Source organism: Choloepus didactylus, chromosome 17 (assembly GCF_015220235.1).
Source record: "Choloepus didactylus isolate mChoDid1 chromosome 17, mChoDid1.pri, whole genome shotgun sequence".
Lineage (NCBI taxonomy): Eukaryota > Metazoa > Chordata > Mammalia > Pilosa > Megalonychidae > Choloepus > Choloepus didactylus.
This window is the reverse complement of record NC_051323.1, coordinates 67,809,046-67,829,889: the sequence shown is the minus strand read 5'-3', so window position 1 is coordinate 67,829,889 and position 20,844 is coordinate 67,809,046. Positions and strand designations below refer to the sequence as shown.

The 20,844-nt window shown below is 39.0% G+C and overlaps 1 protein-coding gene across 13 annotated transcripts in view; it reads right to left on the bottom strand.

The window, feature by feature from the left end:
* Window positions 1-13,109: 13,109 nt before the first annotated feature.
* IL1R1 (interleukin 1 receptor type 1) overlaps window positions 13,110-20,844 on the bottom strand; it is a 64,421-nt gene continuing 56,686 nt past the window's right edge. For all 13 annotated transcript variants that reach the window (XM_037807784.1, XM_037807775.1, XM_037807780.1 and 10 more), the window contains 4 exons: window positions 20,106-20,257; window positions 17,669-17,815; window positions 16,745-16,912; window positions 13,110-16,271 (listed from right to left, as the gene is read on the bottom strand). In XM_037807784.1, the coding sequence (XP_037663712.1) occupies window positions 15,856-16,271; window positions 16,745-16,912; window positions 17,669-17,815; window positions 20,106-20,257 (883 nt within the window). In that variant the 3' untranslated portion in view covers window positions 13,110-15,855. The remainder of the gene's footprint in view (window positions 16,272-16,744; window positions 16,913-17,668; window positions 17,816-20,105; window positions 20,258-20,844) is intronic.

Here is a 20,844-nt window from a genome sequence, read left to right as displayed (position 1 = left end):
TGCCCTGCCCTGGCCTGAAAAAGTGAAACTGTTCCAAACCGCTTTTTTTTTTTATCTTCATTTTATTGAGATATATTAACATACTACGCAGTCATACAAAACAAATTATACATTCAATTGTTCACAGTACCATTACATAGTTGTACATTCATCACCTAATCAATCCCTGACACCTTCATTAGCACACACACAAAAATAACAAGAATAATAATTAAAGTGAAAAAGAGCAATTGAAGTAAAAAAGAACACTGGGTACCTTTGTCTGTTTGTTTGTTTGTTTTCTTCCCCTATTTTTCTACTCATCTATCCATAAACTAGACAAAGTGGAGTGTGGTCCTTATGGCTTTCCCAATCCCATTGTCACCCCTCATAAGCTACATTTTTATACAACTGTCTTCAAGATTCATGGGTTCTGGGTTGTAGTTTGATAGTTTCAAGTATCCACCACCAGCTACCCCAATTCTTTAGAACCTAAAAAGGGTTGTCTAAATTGTGCGTAAGAGTGCCCACCAGAGTGACCTCTCGGCTCCTTTTGGAATCTCTCTGCCACTGAAGCTTATTTCATATCCTTTCACATCCCCCTTTTGGTCAAGAAGATGTTCTCCATCCCACGATGCCAGGTCTACATTCCTCTCTGGGAGTCATATTCCACGTTGCCAGGGAGATTCACTCCCCTGGGTGTCTGATCCCACGTAGAGAGGAGGGCAGTGATTTCACCTTTCAAGTTGGCTTAGCTAAAGAGAGGGGGCCACATCTGAGCAAAAAAGAGGCATTTGGGAGGAGGCTCTTAGGCACAATTATAGGGAGGCCTAGCCTCTCCTTTGCAGCAACCGTCTTCCCAAGGGTAAAACCTATGGTAGAGGGCTCAACCCATCAAACCACCGGGTCCCCTATGTCTGTGGTCATGTTAGCAACCATCGAGGTGGGGTAGGCCAATACCCCTGCATTCTCCACAGGCTCCTCAAGGGGGCACTACATATTTTTTTCCTTGTTTTTTTGTTGTTGTTGTTGTTGTTGTTGTTTTAACTTTTTTTTTTTAAATCAACTGTATGAAAAAAAATAAAAAAAAAAAAAACATACAATAAAAGAACATTTCAAAGAGACCATAATAAGGGAGTAAGAAAAAGACAACTAACCTAAGATAACTGCTTTACTTCCAACATGTTCCTACTTTACCCCAAGAAAGTTACCTAATAAAGCACAATTTCTGTGAACTTGTTCCTACTATATCCATCAGAAATTAACAGACCATAGTCATTCCTGGGCATCCCCAGAACGTTAAATAGCTTATCTGTTCTTCTTGGATTATTGTTCCCCCTTCCTTAATTGCTCTCTCTTGCTAGTTCCCCTACATTCTACATTCCAAATCGCTTTTAAGGAATGCCATGTATCCTGCTACCCGGGGATGGGAAGACTGCTCCTGTCTAAAACTTTGGGACAGGATGAGATCAACAGGGACTTGCTGCCCTGGCCATCGGAAGGCACCCCAGATAAAACTTAGAAAGAGGTGCCGTCTCCCGTCAGCAAATAGATTCCAGGCCAAGCTACTGCCTTTCTGGGGTGAGAGAGAGTGAGACAGCAGGGAGGAACCCGGCTGCCGCAGAACCAGAACAGCTTCCATTGAGGGGCCCGGGGGCAGCAGCTTGCAAACTTTTGCAATCTTAAAAATATTGAGGACTCCAAAGGGCTTCGGTTTATGGGCATTATGTCTGCGGATATTTCCTAAACTGGAAATTAAAACGGAATTTTAAAAACATTTATTTCCTTATTTATTTTAAATAACAAGAAATAAAACCATTATCTGTGATGAAAGTTGTACCTTTTTAAAGAAAATAAGTGTACTTTCCAAAACAAACAGATTTATTGAGAAAAATGTACTGGTTTACTGTCTGGCTTAATAGAAGATTCTGTTAAGATTCTCATATTTGCTTCTGCATCCAGTCTCTTACGATATAACACGTCATGTCGCCTCTGAAAACCTTTCCTGTACACTCTTGAGAGAATCAGAACAAAAAAGGCAAATAAGTGCCTAACGTTATTATGAAAATAGTTTTGACTTCATGGATCTCTTTAAAGGGTCTCAGGACCCCCAAGGGCTCCCACGCTTTGAGGACCTCTTAGTTAAGCTCTAGGTGGAGATTTTCATTCCTTTCCACTAAATCAGCATTATGATGAAGTTCCTCTGTACCTATATCCTTTCCAAAACGAAACAAAGGTGTTATTATTAAAAAGTGTCAAGGGAGTCCCATACAAAACTACTGTTACGAACAGTGTTGGGAGTTAATTGTAAATCTTGCTTGGTGATTATTTATGTTGCCTTTTTGTTTGCTTCTACTTTATGAATAAGTGCTTTTGCGTCCTATCTTGTTCTTTACAGTATAAGCATTGACATGCGTGAACCAAAGGGTGTAGGTGCCCCAAAGCTGATGAAGTTAGGACTGGGCCATCACAGCTTCCTCAGCAACACCTCCTGCTTCTTGGCATGTGCACTGACATTTTCCTTTGCTACCAAGGCTGCAGGCATGAAACTTAAACTTCCAGTTACGTTTCCACTGCCAAATGCATTTCCTGATATATAAAGAACCAGTTGGCTTTGAAAACAGTACTGATTGGGATTGTAAACTTGGCAATTAAAAGCAATGAGAAACCCAAACATTTATTGCCATTTCTCAGTTGCCTTGGAAATATGGGGAAAACTGGATAGCATTTTTCCTAATGAGAAACTACAAGAAAGGAATTCAAACAAAATTTATTTGTGAAGATTCTAGGTGGGCAAGCTCAGGTTTGCTTTGGTGTCAGCCATTAGAAATGCTGCTTTATGTGGAAATTTCCTGAATTCAAACACTTTATTTTTCCTCTATATTTCACATTTTAAATTTTCTTTCTTAAAGTGTGTCATCCAATATTTAAGAGCTAAATAAGTTCAAACAAGTCATAAGTCATGTAAACAAGGCAACCTCAAGAATAACAATCACCAAGTTTCCTGTTTACATTCTTCTCACCCCACACTCATTCCCTAACCACCCTGATAATGTGTGTGTATGTGTGTGTGTGTATTCCTTAGGCAATATAAAGTGTATTGGTGTCTTGTGTAAGTTTTCAAAATCTTATTTTAAAATCACTGTAGTGTATACTTATGTAACTTGCCCTTTTTTTCACTTAACACTTTATTGGTGAGATTCCAACATTTTAAGTATAGTTCTAGTTCATTGAAGGTAACTGCTGTATATAATTCCATTGCATGAATATACCCAATTAATGTATCTGCCTTCTTTGACGGACATTTTGGTTATCCCAAACTTATTTTTTGCTTTTTGCTTTTTTTTTTTTTTTTTTTGCCAAAATAAGGTTTATTTTGAAAGTCATTTGAAAGACACTGAATAAGGAGGCCTAAAACTCAGCCAGTAGAGATTATAAATTCATGGTCTTTCCAACTCCACCAATGGTTTTTGTGATGTCAGAAAGTTGCTTTCTTTGGTAATTCCTAGTTTTCATTTCCTGGAGAAGCTAAACAGTGCTGCTGTGAAGATTTGTATAATGTCCTCTTGTGTGCATATTTGAGAGATTCTCTAGTAAGTGGAATTCCAAAATCTTTGGATCTTCAACTGTATTAGAAAATCCCTAATGTTTCTCCACAGTAGTATCTTTTACAGAATAAGGAGTTTCGTCACTTCACTTGCTTCCCAATGTTTGGTAATGTAAGACTTTAAAATTTTGCCAGTTTTGCCAATCTGACGGTGTAAAAGTTGTCTTGTGATTTTATTTTGTATTTCCCTAATTACTAGTAAAGTGGAACATCTTTGCCTGTGTTTATTGGCCATTTCTTGGTTCTCCCAGTGAAATTCCTTCTCGTATGTTTTGCCCTGTTTTCCACTTGGTTATCTTCCTCTCATTAATTTGTAAAGGACTTTTTAAAGTTCTAACTCTGATGTCTCATGTGCTTGCCTTCACGTGAAGGCACAGATTTACATCACTGCCCTCTCCTTGACGGAATCCCAGGAGCATCATTTACCAATAAAATAGGGAAGGTTGTACCCACTTTTCAGAGATGATGTTTGTAAAACCTTCGTAGTAGAGTGCTGGACACATAAGAGATGCTTGATAAGCATCGGTTCTTTATCATCACCCCCACACTAAACCTTCCTTGTCCATTCTTCCCTGCTTAGAATAGGAATATTCTTAGTAGTTTGTACCATTAATCACTAGCCCTGGGTAATTGACTCAATTGATTTATTTTTCTTATTAGAAAAGTTGTAGATTTACAAAAAGATGATGCAGAAAATAGAGTTCCCATATACCCCTCCACACACACACACACACACTCAGTTTTCCCTATTATTAACACTCGGCATTACAGTAGTAATTTTGTTACAATTGATGAAACAGTATTACTATAATTATACTATTAACTATAGTCTATAGTCATCAAGTGGGTTCTCTGTTTGCATTATACTGGGAATACAAAAGAAGACAGACTCTTGGATAGAGAAAAACACTAAATAAGAAAAACAAGATGACTTCAGGTTGGTGAGAACCATGAAGGACATAAAATATGGTAAAGTGATCGAGAGGGGCTTGGGGAAGGCTCCACTATGGAGGTGACGTTATAACTGAGATAACGAGTAATGACAAGGAGCCTCCAGTTAGATATCTGGGGGAGGAGCTCTCCCAGTTGGAAGACCAGTTAGTGCAAAATCTCTGAAATAGGAAAGAGTTTGGAAATTTCAAAATAACAACAATGAAGCCTGTGATCAGAATCCAATGAATAAGGGTGGGAAGAGGCTGGATCACATCAGGACCTGTACAGCATAGGAAGCTTGGATTTTATTCTAGGAGAAATTAAAAGCTATTAGAAGATTCAAGGCAGGAAAGATGCATAATCTTATTTACATTTTTAAATTTCACCCTGAGTACTAAATGTGTACCAAAATAGGTAGAATTATAAAGTCTGACAATTCCAAGTGTTGACAAAGATGTGGAGCGACTATAACTCTCCCATACCACTGGGGGGAGTATAATTTGCACAACCACTTAGGAAAACTATTCAACCATATCTTCTGAAGCTCAATGACTCCACTCCAAGGGGTATAGGAAATAGAAATGCATATATATGTTCACCAAAAAAGACATTTGCTAGAATGTTCATAATAGCCAAAAACTTGTGCTACCCCAAAGCACATCAGCAATGGAAGGGATAAAACTGTCATGGTATGGTCACACAATGGAATACTACACAGCCATGAGAAAGAGTACAGGCAGTGTGGATGGGTCACATGGTTGTATGTCAAAGATATAATATTTTCCCAAAAAAGATAGATAAATAATAGGGCATACAACAGCATGGCATTTATATGAACTTCAAGACCAGGCTAAATTGGTCTTTGCTGCTGCAAGTCAGGAGGTGGTTTCCCTTGGAGGACGGGCAGTGGGTGACTGGGAGGGGGCAGGAAGGGGGCTCCAGGTCTTGTCTTGTCCTTTCTCCATCTGGATGCTGGGAACATGGATGTGCTCATTTGCGGAAACGTCCTGGAGCTGTACGCTTATAATATGTGCACTCTCTCAACGTATGTTATACTTCAATAAAATGTGTGGGTTTTAATCACTCTGGCTGCTGCGTGGAAGGCTGGTTAGGCACAGAATCACAAAATCACAGGGTTGGTCTAAGGCCAGGGTTTGGCTAGCTCTCCAGTAAAGAGCCCCGTCCTGAGCTCTGTTTTGTAGGGGTGCCACAAGGGGGCATCGCAGGGTACAATAGTCAGTACTGGGAAGCCCTCCTGATTTAAGGACTTTTATGCTATCACATGCGTGTACACACACGCAGCCATAATGGTGTCCCCCACACCCACACTGGTTGCTTTGCCTCAGGCACAGCATCTCTCTAGAGACGTCCCTACTAAAAGTCCCTGTCTCCGTTTCCCTGCTGCTAAGACAAGTATCCTACAATGCGTTGGCTTAAACAACAGGGAATTCCTTGGCTCATGGTGTTGAGGCTAGGAGAAGTCCAAATTTGAGGCGTCAGCAAGGCGGTGCTTTCTCGCTGAAGATTGTGGTGTTCTGAGGCTGGTTTCAGTTACAGGTTCTCCTAACACCCTTTGGGTCTATAGAAAGGGGAGTCATGTCTTCCACTTTGCCCCCCACCCAGAGTTACCACAGTTCTCCTGACAATCCTTCTCTCCCAGCTGAGGACCCAGGGTCCCAGGTTCCACTGTCCTCAGAGCCACTCAGCCACCTGCTGTCTCCTGAAGTGCCCGGCAAGGAGAACACTTTCATTCCTGCAACGCTAAATATTAGACTTCTGTTAACATAACTGTGGTCAGGATGGGTTTGTATTTTTTGGTTCAGTTTTTTCGCCTCTACATTACACATTCATTCATTCTGGGATTACTGCATATTAATCCCACCTTTGTTCCTGCTAAGCCATACTTTCCCCACTTGCATGTACATACTTCCTTTATTGTAAGTGAAGGTTCTTACATTTATCCCAAACAATGATTGGTTTAAAAGAGCATTTACCTGGGAATCAGAACATCTGGGTTCCAGTCCTCTTGCTAACTAGCTGAGGGCATCACAAATTTGGGACAAGGGCTGCTGTAACCGTCCATGCCACATGAGACTTTCAACCTCATTAATATTTAACTTACAAAGAAATGCTCATAGCATAGGATATCCTTTTTGTCTATCCCATAAGCAATGATTTAAAAGTGAGTTTCCTCAATGCTAACACAAACACAGCCAAATAGGCACTTGTGCGCACTTCATGTGGGAGAAGAGAGCAAACATTCTTACAGAATGCAATTAGGCAAGAACCTGAAAAGGTCCATTACCCTCTGGCCCACCAATTCTAGAAAACAATGCTAAACAAATAAGCAGGGAACTAGACAAAGATATTTGGGCAAAGACGGCTATTTCATTTTGACCACTGATAGCTAAAAACAGAATATATCTAGATCTCCAACCAAACAGAAAACCTAAATAGTGGACTATCCATCTGATAGACTTCACAATTACTCATTTCAAATAAGAATACGATGGACAAACATTTGTACTAAGTTTAAAATATTGTTCTATTAAACTGCATATGTCATAAGATCTCAATTACATCCCTAGGAAGACAATAAAATGTTAACAATTGTCTTTAGGTTGTGAGATTATAGGTGATTTTTTCCTCCATAGTTTTCTGAAATTTCTTCATTTCCTACGGTAAACACATACTACTTCCAAAACGCAAAAGGTTTATTTCTTTTTTTTTACTTTTTATTTAAGAAAAACATTTCTAATACAATCAACTCACAGAGTAAACCTCCTACTAACTTCCTAATGGCATCCCTCTCTTACCTTTTATCCCCTCCTAATTCCCATGCATAATGGTGCCAAATCAGTCTACTTGTTTTTGTTTCTTCATGCCTAATGTTTTCCTAACAGAAAACCTCCAATAGCTTTCATACGCTCTACTTCCTCTATAACATGGCCTTATATTTCCTCAACAACATTCCCATCACACTATTCTCTATACTTCGTGATTTCCTCACTGTCTGGTATATTGTTAAGGACAAGGCTAGCACTTATTAGAAATATAAAAGTAATATCGAAAGCAAAATTATTTACCATATGTTTTGGAATTTGGGAAAAGACATAAGTTCCAGTTTTTAGTAAACCTGAGAATACAGCAGCCCATCAGTAAGTAGAGTGGGGATGGCAAGATTATGGAACATCATATAACAATAAAAAACACTCATGCTCCTGGCAGATATTCACAGCCTTGAGGGTGAATGAGAAACTGGATGTGCCTCAAACTGAGCAGGATAAGTGATGTGAAATGGCTGAGGAGCGGGGAGAGAGGGTAGCATAGCCACGGCGGGGCTGGCGACATGGCAAATACGGAAGTGGGTTCTGTCGAGGGCTGTTGAACATGCAGTACTCTCTCTCTAAAGATGTCTCACTCTCAGGATGTGTTTAACAAGATAAGAATCAATGAACTGAATTTTCTAAGACACACCCACAGGGAAACCAGATACTGAATATTTCTTCCCTCTGGGACCTGAGCCTGTTCTGGTCAGGGAAAACCTGATTTGGATTACCAAGGAAACCATGCCTAGACAACAGAAAACTACAACCTACACTAAGAAAAACAAAGTTATGGCCCAGTCAAAGGAACAAACGGACACTTCAACTGAGATACAGGAATTTAAATAACTAATGCTAAATCAATTCAAAAAGTTTAGAGAAGATATCGCAAAAGAGATAGAGGCTGTAAAGGAAGCACTGGACATGTATACGGCAGAAATCAAAAGTTCAAAAAACCTACTAGTAGAATCTATGGAAATGAAAGGCACAACACAAGAGATGAAAGACACAATGGAAACATACAACAGCAGATCTCAAGAGGCAGAAGAAAACACTCAGGAACTGGAGAACAAAACACCTGAAAGCCTACACGCAGAGGAGCAGATGGAGAAAACAATGAAAAAATATGAGCAACGTCTCTGGGAACTCAAGGATGAAGCAAAGTACAATAATGTACTTATCATTGGTGTCCCAGAAGGAGAAGAGAAGGGAAAGGGGGCAGAAGCAATAATAGAGGAAATAATTAATGAAAATTTCCCATCTCTTATGAAAGACATACAATTACAGATCCAAGAAGCGCAGCGTACTCCAAACAGAAGAGATCTGAATAGGCCTACGCCAAGACACTTAATAATCAGATTATCCAATGTCAAAGACAAAGAGAGAATCCTGAAAGCAGCAAGAGAAAAGCAATCCATTACATACAAAGGAAGCTTAATAAGACTATGTGCGGATCTCTCAGCAGAAACCATGGAGGCAAGAAGGAAGTGGTGTGATATATTTAAGATACTGAAAGAGAAAAACCGCCAACCAAGAATCCTGTATCCAACAAAGCTGTCCTTCAAATATGAGGGAGAGCTCAAAATATTTTCTGACAAACAGACAATAAGAGAGTTTGTGAACAAGGCACCTGTCCTACAGGAAATACTAAAGGGAGCACTACAGGGTGATAGAAGACAGAAGGGCGTGGTTTGGAACACAATTTTGGAAGATGGTAGCACAACAATGTAAGTACACTGAACAAAGGTAACTATGAATACGGTTGAGAGAGGAAGGTGGGGAGCATGTGAGACACCACAAGAAAGGAGGAAAGATAAAGACTGGGACTGTGTAACTTGGTGAAATCTAGAGTATTCAACAATTGTGATAAAATGTACAAACATGTTCTTTTACAAGGGAGAACAAGCAAATGTCAACTTTGCAAGGTGTTAAAAATGGGGAGGCATTGGGGGAGGGATATAATCAGCATAAACTAGAGACTGTAACTAATAGAATCATTGTATTATGCTTCCTTTAATGTAACAAAGGTGATATACCAAGGTGAATGCAGATAAGAGGGGGGGATAGGGGAGGCATGTTAGACACTTGACATTGGTGGTGGTGTCTGATTCTTTATTCTACTTTGATCTAAGGTTATTTTTCCTTTTGCTGCTTCCTAGCTGTCATTTTTTTTTCCTCTTTCTTTTGCCTCTCTACCTTCTTTGACTCTCCCTCCTGCCTTGTGGAAGAAATGTAGATGCCCTTATATAGATAGTGGTGAAGGTGGTGAACACATAAATGTATGACCATGCAGAAAACCATCGATTATTTACTTGGGATGGAATGTATGGTGAGTGAACAAAACCATATTAAAAAAAAAAAAATGGGTTGATGACAAAACCTCGAGGGCAATATACTGAGTGAAATAAGCCAGACACATAAGGACAATTATTGCAGGGTCTCACTGATAGGAACTAATTATAATATGTAAACTCATAGACATGAAACATAAGGTACCAAGATATAGGACGAGGCTTAAGAATGGGGAGTGGTTGCTTAATATGAGGAGAATGTTGAATTAGGATGAACTCAAATGTTTGGAAATGAACAGGGGTGTTGGTAGCAAGATGTGAGAATAACTAACAGTGCCGAATGGTGTGTGAATGAGGAGGAAAGGGGAAGCTCAGAGTCATATATGTTACCAGAAGGAAAGTTGGAGGTCAAAAGATGGGAATGTACAAAACTGAATCCTATGGTGGACAATGTCCATGATCAACTGTACAAATACTAGAAATCACTTCCATGAACCAGAACAAATGTATGACAATACAATTAGAAGTTAATAATAGAGGGGCATATAGGGAAGAACTATATACCTATTACAAACTATATACTACAGTTAGTAGCATTTCAACATTTTTTCATAAACAGTAACAAGTGTACTGTATCAATACTAGGAGTCAACAATTGAGGGGGGTTGGTTAGGGATAGGGGAGGATTAGAGTTTCCTTTTCTTTTTTTCTTTTTTCATCTTTCACTTTATTTCTTGTCTGGAGTAATGAAAAGTTTCTAAAAATTGAACAAAAATTAAGTGTGATGGATGCACAGCTGTATGAGGGTACCCAGGGGCAAGTGATTGTACACTTTGGATCTTTGGATAATTGTATGGCATCTGAACAATCTCAATAAAAATGAAAAAAAAATTTTAAAAAATATATATTTACTATTTGGCCCTTTACAGAAAAGTTTGCCTACCCTTGCTCTATATCCTTCCAATAAATCCCTTTTTGCTTAATATATGCAAAAAAAAAAAAAAAAAGAAAAGAAAAAAGAATCAATGAACTCTGTGGAAAGCTATCAGGGCAACTCTCCCAAGATCCAGAACCATTTGGTATCACTTCCAGGTCAAAGGTCTAAGAAAAATAAGCTTTTCTTGACATTAACTCGGTAAGTACATTAATCTTGCACCTGTTAGGCACACAACTAGAGAAGTCATCAGGTTCCTACAAGTTGAGATTCAGGTGGTACAGGCTCGACCAGGCTAACACCTGCAAATTTTAACAATTGCTGTTTAATGTTTGGGTGTTCATAGTCAAGGCTTCCTTAGAAGAAAGCTGATTAATGTATAAGATTGAGCATGGTGTTGTTTCAAAGGGTTAATACTTATTTTAAGTAATGTCATCTATCTCCTGTAACTTTCCTCTCTCTAACATTTATTTACACGAGCCTACACACATATGCCCTCATATTGAGGTTGTAAAATAAATATTATACCCCCAAGTTGTCCCTCCTACCCATATCCCCATGTACATTTTTTCACGGTACTTTATTTTCCTATTTTATGAATTCTTGCTACCATAGTTATCCATTCATGTATTTTATGTTAGTGAAAAGGAGCAACTTCCCCGCCCAGTCCAAGATCATTATCTTCATGTTTTCTTAAATGAAACTCATCCCTCTTTTGGCCTCCACACATTTTTTTCTGACAAAACAGCTTGAGGATATCTCCGGTTTTATAATTATAAGATACTTTTTTATACTTAAAATTCCTTCAATGAATATTTGGGAAATGTACTGTACCCAAAATATCAACCCTTATCCTGACTTGCTAAAATTTAAGTAAAAGGCATCATTTAAAAAAAAGTCAGCAACAAGATTTATTCTCTTCTCTCCCTCCAAACCCAAACCAAGAGAATTTGAAAAAGATGCATTTTGGGTGAACAAATTTTTGCTTTATCAGCACCAATCAAGTGGTAAAACTAAGAAGATACAAATTGAAATTCTATCCCAGGTTCTGGAGAGAGGTTGTCCCACATATAAAAAGCTTATAACATAAGAAGTCCTATTTCATAGCTGAGAAATCTGGGGTTCAACACAACCAGGTGCTGTGCTCTAGTATCAAAGCTAAGTGGTGACAGGGCAGGCTATAATTCCCCAGGTCTCTTTCCACTAGAGAGCACTCAAATTGAGAAATATTTCCAGAGAGAATGAGAGGGGCTGGGGGGCAGGCTATTTTACTTTACTCTGGGGGAAAATTACCCGGTAATGACAATAACAACAAAAAAAGTCTTTTAGGTGGCTGTTGGTATTGATTTTTTAATTGTTTGCTCAAAAATAAAATATTACTTGGTAAAATAACCAAAATTTTGGGGAAGAGCTTTCTAAATTAAATAAAGGGCGCGAGATCCTGGACAGGCAAGTTTTCTGGATAACTATTTCCTAAATTTTTACAGGTTCTTGCATTTTTTATTTCCATTGAAAAATCCATCAGAATGTGTTAAAGCAAACCTCTGCCTGTATTTAAGACCACTACACATGATTTAAAGCATGGGGCTAGCAGAGGGCCAACGAGAACATCAGCTTTTCTCCATCAGTGATTCACAGACGTCTCTGAGCTGGCTGGGATGAGCTGGAGCTCTTAGCCTCTGTATTACAGGACTTCATCATGCCATTAATGCCTTGCCTTTTTTAGGATTGCTTTGCTTCTCTATCCATTCTGTCTGCCAGTTCTAATATTACTTAAGGTAACCAAGTTTTTTCATAGAATTGCTACCAACAAAACTACTTTTCTTCTTCAGGTCTAGTATACACTAGGTGCTGTGCTTGTCATAATATATTTACTCTTCTTTTTAATCCTTTGACAGTTCTATGAACTAGGTATTATACCCATTTTATAGATGAACAAACTGGGGCTCAAAGAGTTTGTCCAAGGTATCACACCTAGTAGAAGGTAGAGGTAGGATTTAGGGTTTCTCCAGATTAAGAGTCCCTCCAATTCTAAACCAAACCCCCATCCATCCCCTTCCCCCCAGTTACTGACTGAGCAGCCAGCCTGTTAGAAGAGAAACAATGCAAGAATAAAGGGGGGCCAACTGGGCTGGCCCTAAGGGCTTTCGGATAATTAGAGTTTATGATCTTTAAAGCATGCATTTTGGACACCTAATTTGCCAATTTTGTTGACTTCCTGGGTCAGAGGACAAAATAAATGGAAGTCTTTCGTAAAATGTGAATGTCCACACAAATGTTGCCCTTAGACGATATTTTGCATAGGTAAGGTTAATAATAAGTGCCACATTTTAATCCATTTTAGAAACAAGCAGACTAAGATGCAGCTCAGTTGAGGCTACGTAAGGCAAGTTACGAGTGATTGGCTAATGATTTCTGCACCCCCCAACAGAAACCCTCCCTGCAGAAGCATGCTCTCGCACCATGTGGCCTGGAAGCCTGCAAGAAAGCTGTGGAGAAAGGAGAGCAAAGCAGCAGATTTTAAATGATAATAGCCAATACCAGGTTTTAACAATTTTATTAGAAAACAAGTGCAGTACACTGATCAGTGAGGCATACTGTACGAGAATCTGGTGTTTCTAGATAGAAAAATATTTGGCATCTGCTGCAGAATTATACAAACTAGTTTTAAAAAATACCTTCATCATTAACCAGTACAAACATAATTTATCAAAAACGGCTCAAAACCTTTCCGTTTTATTGCAAATAAAATTAAATAGAACGGGAAGAAAGGGAAATTACAAATTCTGCTAAACCCGTTTTAACAAGCGGTAATTAAATACTTCGTTGTATTTGCAGACTTTTATTTTAAACACTTAAGCTGACTGAAAAAAAAATCATCAGAAAATGCAGTAAAATCTAATTAATGGGGAAGAGGTGAAAGGAAGAGCTTAAAAGAGGTTTTGGTGAAAACAATAAGTCAAAGGAAGTGCACACGAATTAGAAATGTTGTTTCTTCCTCTGGAATCCTGAGCTGGGGAGTGACATTTCACTTTCCTGTTTGGGACCCTCCTCCATCCACATTTATCAGGGGATTTCTGTCTCTCCCTAAAGTCTAGATGCAATACCACTTGGAATTCTTGGTTGTTTTTCCCCTTCTCAGTTCCTGACCAATTTTGCCTCTAATGATAAGATTCAGAACTGGCTTTCTTGGTATTATACATGCAAATCTACTGTATAGATGATACACTAACAAGCATCTGCAAAATTATACTTTTAAAGCATTTAATAGGCATCTTTTGGGATGTGACACTGCCTCAGTTGGACTTGGGCTGCGGTCTGCGTGTCTTGCCAAATGAAAATAAAGTACTTCCTTTAAATCGGTCTTTCCAAAACACGACTATTACTAAAATCGGAGCAGGGAGAAGCCAGCTAGAGGGAAGAGTCAAAACATTAAACACTGTGTTCTTGTCTAGCTCTGACTACTCCGGGAAAAGAAATAATTGTTCCAAAAGAAAGTTTGTGTTCACCCACCCATAATATTATATATGAAAAATATAAACAGAAGGTCTGTCCTTCATATACTTCAATAATTGGCACATAAACATGGCTTTGGGGTTTCCCAGGGAATCTCAAATAATCCTGAGGACTGTCTTCAAATTTTTAAAAAATACTTATTTCTATACTAGAAACCCCAATTTGGTTTCATTTTTATTTAATAAGAAATATTTACCTTTAGGGAAAGAACTTACAAAAGCAGAAAAGCTTTTCCATAAAAGCTAAACATAAGTTTTGAAAATTAGGAATTTGGTTTCTCAAATAAAAGCATTCCTAGACTTAGCCCCCATCCCACCATTTCTTCCCACAGAAGGGCTGGGGTTGGGGGGTGGGGTGGTTTGGGGGGCGGCTCGTTTATTGCCCTGAATCAAGTTTTCCAACCTGGACTGGGAGCCAGAGACGGAGGTTCACGCCCTAGGTCCAAACAGTGCTAAGAGTGGAATATTTAAAAACCAGGAAACTCATTCTCCTTAAAATAAGCGTAAGTGTGAAAATTAAATACAATGATCTGAGAAAACTTGCTCAACAATAAAGCAGTAAATAAATATGTGCTGCATGTGCAAATTACTTGTGGAAGGCACCAAGGATGAACAGTGAAACACACAAAGCTTCTGGCTGGAGGCAGCACACACAATCCCGTGACGCGATAACCAACAGTAAATGCTGCCAGTAGAGAGGAAGGAGAGAGCGCTGTCAAGTAGTCTCTTGGTGAAAATGGAATTGAAATCAATTTTGAAAGTTCTGGTAGGCCGAGAAAATGGGAGAGGGCCGTCCAGGCAGGGGGCGAGGCTGGCGAGGCAGGGTGGCGGCAGAGGGGCTCGGGGCAGGTGCCAAGGGAGAGCCGACCTGAGAATCTACCTTGCCAGACAGAGGAGGTGGCGGCCGTGAGGACAGGTGCAGCCAGGCTGGGGAGGGGACACGGAGCTGCTAAGGAGGGACCTGAGCTTCAGCTCATGAGCAGGAGAGGAGAAGCCCAGTGGAGGTTCGTTCCCAAGGGCAGGACGCGATAAATGGCGTCCCACGAGGGGCAGTGTGGGTGACAGGTGAAGGGACGAGCGCACTGCAAGCTGTTCTTTCAGAGAAGTGATGAGCCAAGTAAAATACAAAGAAAAGGAAGAACAGAATGGTCATGCCAGGGAGAAAAGAACAAAGAGGAGAAACAATGCCCTATTACTGCTGCTTTGAACACAAAGGCTATTTCAAAACCTTGGAATCCTGAGGAATCCCTTCATGTCTTGAAATAATTGTAAAGGTCTATAAAATAAAGTTGAATTTCTAGAAACTGACTGCTGGCAAATGTGAAGTTCTCCAAGAATCATTTCACCGTCCTCTGTGAAGCATCAGCCTTCCTCTGCCTGCAGGGTCCATGACAGCCTCTCTGGGATAGTGACCCTGCAGGGGTCCCCTGGGGCCCCATCAACCTAAAGCCAACTCTAGATGGCGAACATGGAGTGCACATTCTTTTCTCTCATTTACCATCCCAGTGCCTTTTCTCAGCAGCTCAAACGTTGAGAGGGAGCATCTGTGGCCTTGTTGAAAGGCCTTCCCAAACCCTCTGATTGGATTTGCCCTAGCCTGCTATTGCCACCACATCCTACTCCTTTAACAGTCCAGTGCCAGGGGACCTCAGAGATAAAGGGCTATACACGTGCTTTCTATGACTGCACAAGTCAGCAGGAGGCACAGCCCGGCCTGGAGGGCCATGAGACAGGAGTCACCCAATGGGCTCTTCGCCCAAGCTCTTCTGTGCTACCCAAGGGGTATGTGGATTTCTTGCAGTCTGTCCTTGGAGTCCGGCCCCGGGGCTGGAGACAGCAACTTGTGCTTGGATGAAAGTGGATGCTGCCGAGCTGGCATGTGGTACCTTACGTTTTTCCAGAACCTTGTCTTTGCAGACTGAAATTCCTTAGTAAAGTTCCCTGACCATCGTATGACCCCGTGCTTCTGCTTAATGAATTTAATGGACTCTGGCATTTTCTCGTAGTCTTGGATTTTCTCCAGCTCAAGTAGGACAACTTTAATTCCATCTTGAACGAGGGCATTATATATAGCTATTTGCTCCTCAGATGAACTCCCTAGACTTCTGAATCCCAACATTTCTCTGACTAAAATGATCATCAGTCTTCTGCTTTTCTTTACATTTTCATCAGTGACCAGGACAATGTCTGAAAAACATGAAGCACAAAGTAGTAATTAAATTTCAACTTATAATCATTCTTTCCAGGACCAAAACCCTGATGATCTTTTCTTCTGCCTGCTAAAGGCTTAAGGGGCTTCCCCTTTTATAGACCAGCACAAAAACCCATCCACATAGAGGAGCACTTCATTTGGGATACAGAAAAATATTCAGGAGAAATTTTTTAATGTCCTTGTTAATTTTCTTTCTCTATACAACTGTAATGTGACTATCAGATGTAGCTAGTTGTTGAGTGTTTCAAAATTAAATGTAAAATAAGTAATTATTGCTCCAGCAATCTATGAGAGAAGTGAAAATTTTGCATTTAATAAATGTGAAAGTCAAATCATGAGATACGTGCACCCATGCCACACAGTCTTCTAGAAAGATGAAACCCAACTTTAGTGATTAAATTAGTTTTATAACAATAAACCTTTTACCTCTTTTCCATGGCATACATACCTTCCCCAACATAATCATCCCTTCCAAGAATGAACAGCTTATATCCACACTGTTTTTCCAAGACCTCAGGCAAGACTTCAAACACAAAAATATCTGAGTTGGAGGTGGCCTCCTCCCCAAGGATCTTGGGATACAGTATGTAGGCATCATAGGTCTTTCCATCTGGAACTAAAGGGAAATGCAATGTGTTTGGAATGAAAGGGAAGAATTAAATATTTGGTAAAGTCAATATCACAAACATGCGCTTCAGAATTAAATATGGATTTTGTGGGCCGTGGTATGAATGAAGCAGCAAGACTGAAAGGGGTTTTTTTTAAATTATCTTTTAACTACAAAGCTGTTCTTATATTGTGGTTGATGGCCACCTCACAGAGATTCTTCACCTCTCAGTATGGAACTTCCTTATCTTCCTGCAGTTATCTCTTTCCTCAAATGTCTTGGTCCCAAACTCGATTATTTTGGTGTTACATTTTTGAAAGGTTTAAACAAAAGGGAAAGAGAGCACTTCCCTGATGCATGAAAATCTAGTCATTCTTTCATTTGAAGGTAGATCATGGGGTTATCTATGTCCTGCCCAGAACCTAACAGGCTGCGAAAAACGGCTTCTGAATAACAGAATTTGTGAACAGATGCTCTGAACACTTGTTTATCCCATCAATATGAACACTAAAGCAATAACTTGGAAAACAATGATATTCAGTCTAAGTTTTCAAAATTTTTACCAGAAAACACTCCATGAATCACTATTTGTACAACTTCAAAAACCACAGCTTTATACTAATTATGAAGCTGTGATTATGTACAAAAAAAACTACTGTTCTTGTACATGCAGTGGTTCATTTTAATACTTAAGGAAAGGCCTTTTTAATCATCTTCTATATCTCTTAACTCCCCCCTCTCCAACAAGAAAACATAAAACTCTACCTTTTGGGGGGAGAAAATCATAGAAGAAATCCCTGTACCAAAGCACAATGTCAACCTTGAAGATTTTGTAGATGAAAACAGAGCATGTAATCGCTACCGTAAACATGACGAATACACCAATTACATGCTTCTGGAAATCACGTGCAGCTGAAAAGAGAGAAAAAAAATATTGGAACGAAAAATAACTTAAATTTTGAACACAGAAAATTAAATATTTCATAAGAAACTATATTTGGGATTGGCCTATGTTCAGACACTATTTACCTGTTTGGATACTAATATGCAAAGCAATCAATCACGGATACTATAAAAAACTAAGGTACATTCTATTAAATTTCCACTTCAATAGGATAATACACAATAACAAAGGAAAAACACAGAACACCATAGGATACACCACTTCATAATAAATGGACAAAAGTCAAATACATTCAAAAGTCTACAAAAATTTCCTGAGGTAGGAGAGTCTGGCGGGGAAAGCTAAAGGCTGGGGGAAGGTAAGAAGGGAGTTCTAGCAAAGCCATACGGAATGTTTCACATCTCCACTTTCTTCTGACCTCTCTCAAAATATTCATCTGATGATTATGGAGAAGAAGGGGGAGGGGGTGAAAGGGGTAGAAGAGCAAGAAGAAAAGAAAAAAGAAAATGCCTTCTAAAGGTCAGGAACTATGTATGCATAAAGAAAAGGGCTTTATTATATCAAGCTTCTTTATAATTTAGATCTTTGATCCATCTGGAACTGATTTTGGTATGAAGTAGAAATCCAGATATACCATTTTCTGTATCAATACCCAATTGACCAAATTGATAGTGAACATTTATTTATAGTCTTGGAACTTTATGCAAGATCAGGCTCTCTGGTAGTGCAAATTCCCCAGATTTATTGTTCTAATTCAAGACAACTTTTACATTTCCATGACTTCTAGAATAAACTCATCAATTTACACATGTGCCCACAACACAAACACATACAAACACATACCCACATGTGCACAAATCCTGCTGAGATTTTGACTGGAATTATTTTGAATTTATAGATTCATATAGAGACAACTGACATCTATATAATATTGTGTCTTCCAGTCCACGAAAATTGTAGATACCCTCTATCTTTTTAGGTCTTCTCTAATTTACCTCAATAATAATTTTAGTTTGTATTTTGGAGGTCCTGAACAGCTTTTGTTAGATTTATTCCTAAGTATTTGATGGTTTTTGATGCTATTGTAAATGTTATCCTCAAGATTTACCTTCTATTTGTTACTGGTGTTTAGATATACATATAAACACTTTATACATATATATACACACACATATATATGTATGTATCTATAAATACAATATTGACTCCAGTGATCTCGCTAAATTCATTTACCACTTCTAACAGTTTGAAGATTCGTTTAGATTTTCTTGCATGTGCACATTCATAAACACCCTATTTTTAATTCAACCACAGATTATCTTCAAATGTTTCACAAATACTTTCAATACTGTGTTTGATTATGCCAATATAATTTCTGACACCGTTTAGAAGATTGATACTTAAGCTTCTCTTATGCATAAATCAAATCATTTATGTAGTCATTTACCTAAAAACATTTATTAGGTCCTGTGGTGGCTTAAAGTTTTGTACCCCAGAAAAACGTGTGTGTGAATCCATTCCTGTGGGTATGAACCCACCACACACAGGACCTTCAGATGAGGTTATTTCAGCTAAGGTGTGGCCCAATGAATGGGTCTTAATCCTAACACCGGATCCCTTTATAAGCAGAATGAAATTCAGACATCAAGAGGCAAAAAGCCACGGGAGAAGCCAACGGAACCCAGAGAAGGCAGGAGAGGCCACCATGTGCATTGCCATTTGACAGAAAAGCCAAGGACCAAGAATTGCTGGCAGCCAGTCCCAAAACGTCACAGTCTGCTGGGAGAAAGCATTGCTTTGATGGCAGGTTTATTTTGGACTTCTCCTAGCATCAAAACTGTGAGTCAATATATTCCCATGGTCTAAGCCATCCCAGAGTATGGTATCTGCTTTAGCAGCAGGAACCAAAACAGGCACCTCCAGAGTGTCAGACCTAAGTTACTAATAGGTCTTGAAACAGAATTATTATAAAATAAATGTTCTGCACCATTACAGAATTCACAGTCCTAAAGAAAACTAAGTATGACAGATGCTGGGAGCAGGACATACGGTGCTCTGGAAGTACACAACAGAGCCTCCTCTGCTTGGGCAGTGAGCTGTGTTAAGTGTGGGCATCAGGTCAGAAAAATGTCCTAGAAGAAGAAATAGTTCAGCTGAGAAGTGAAAGAGGAATTGAAGTTACCCAGGTTAAGAGGAAGCAAATCGTGTTCCAGACAGAGGAAAGAGCATTACAAATCTCAAGGTCATGGAATCTTACAGAGTAAAACAAAACTGCAATTCAAATAGTTTGTTGTTTACCTGGATGTATTAATTGGATATATGCTGCATTTTCACCAGCTATATTCATGGCTAAACAGGTAAATGGATATAGATAAAACCTACTTTCTACTTCTGAAATATTAAGCATTAAGATTATTGTTTTCCGTTTTTTGGTTGAAGGAATGTCCATTCTGTACAAAAGAAAGATAATAAAGTTGTTGAATAAAATTGCATCAACCACAAGTAAGACGTGTATACCCGGTTTATCTCTTTATTTGTAATAGAAATTGCAGCAGAAATAATCACCAACCCTAATCACAGGCACAAAAATCAGGCATTGGCAATGCTGATCGGAGATTTCATAGGCCCAAGCCCATTGTTGGCAACAGATTCAGTAGCAGAGATTTCAAATTAAAATGATCAACTTTCAAGAAGAATAATATGGAATATGCATCCTTGTCCCCATGGGACACAGGGAAAAATATATTAAAAAGAGAAGACTGGGCAAATGACAAAGAGCTTGGCAGGTGATGCTAAGGATTCTAGAGTTTATCCTATAAGGAGGTAGTAGGAAGCCACACCCATTTATTGAGTTTTTCTGATCAACTTAAAAAAGGAAAAAGGAATGATGTGAAAAGTAATTCAGGGTAATTGTTTAACTGGATTGTAGCAACATATATAACAGAATTTAAGAGAAACGCTTTCTACTGGTCTGAAATCTGCACCACCATGACATACAATTTTACCTTTGATAAACACAATTTTATAAATTCGGTTT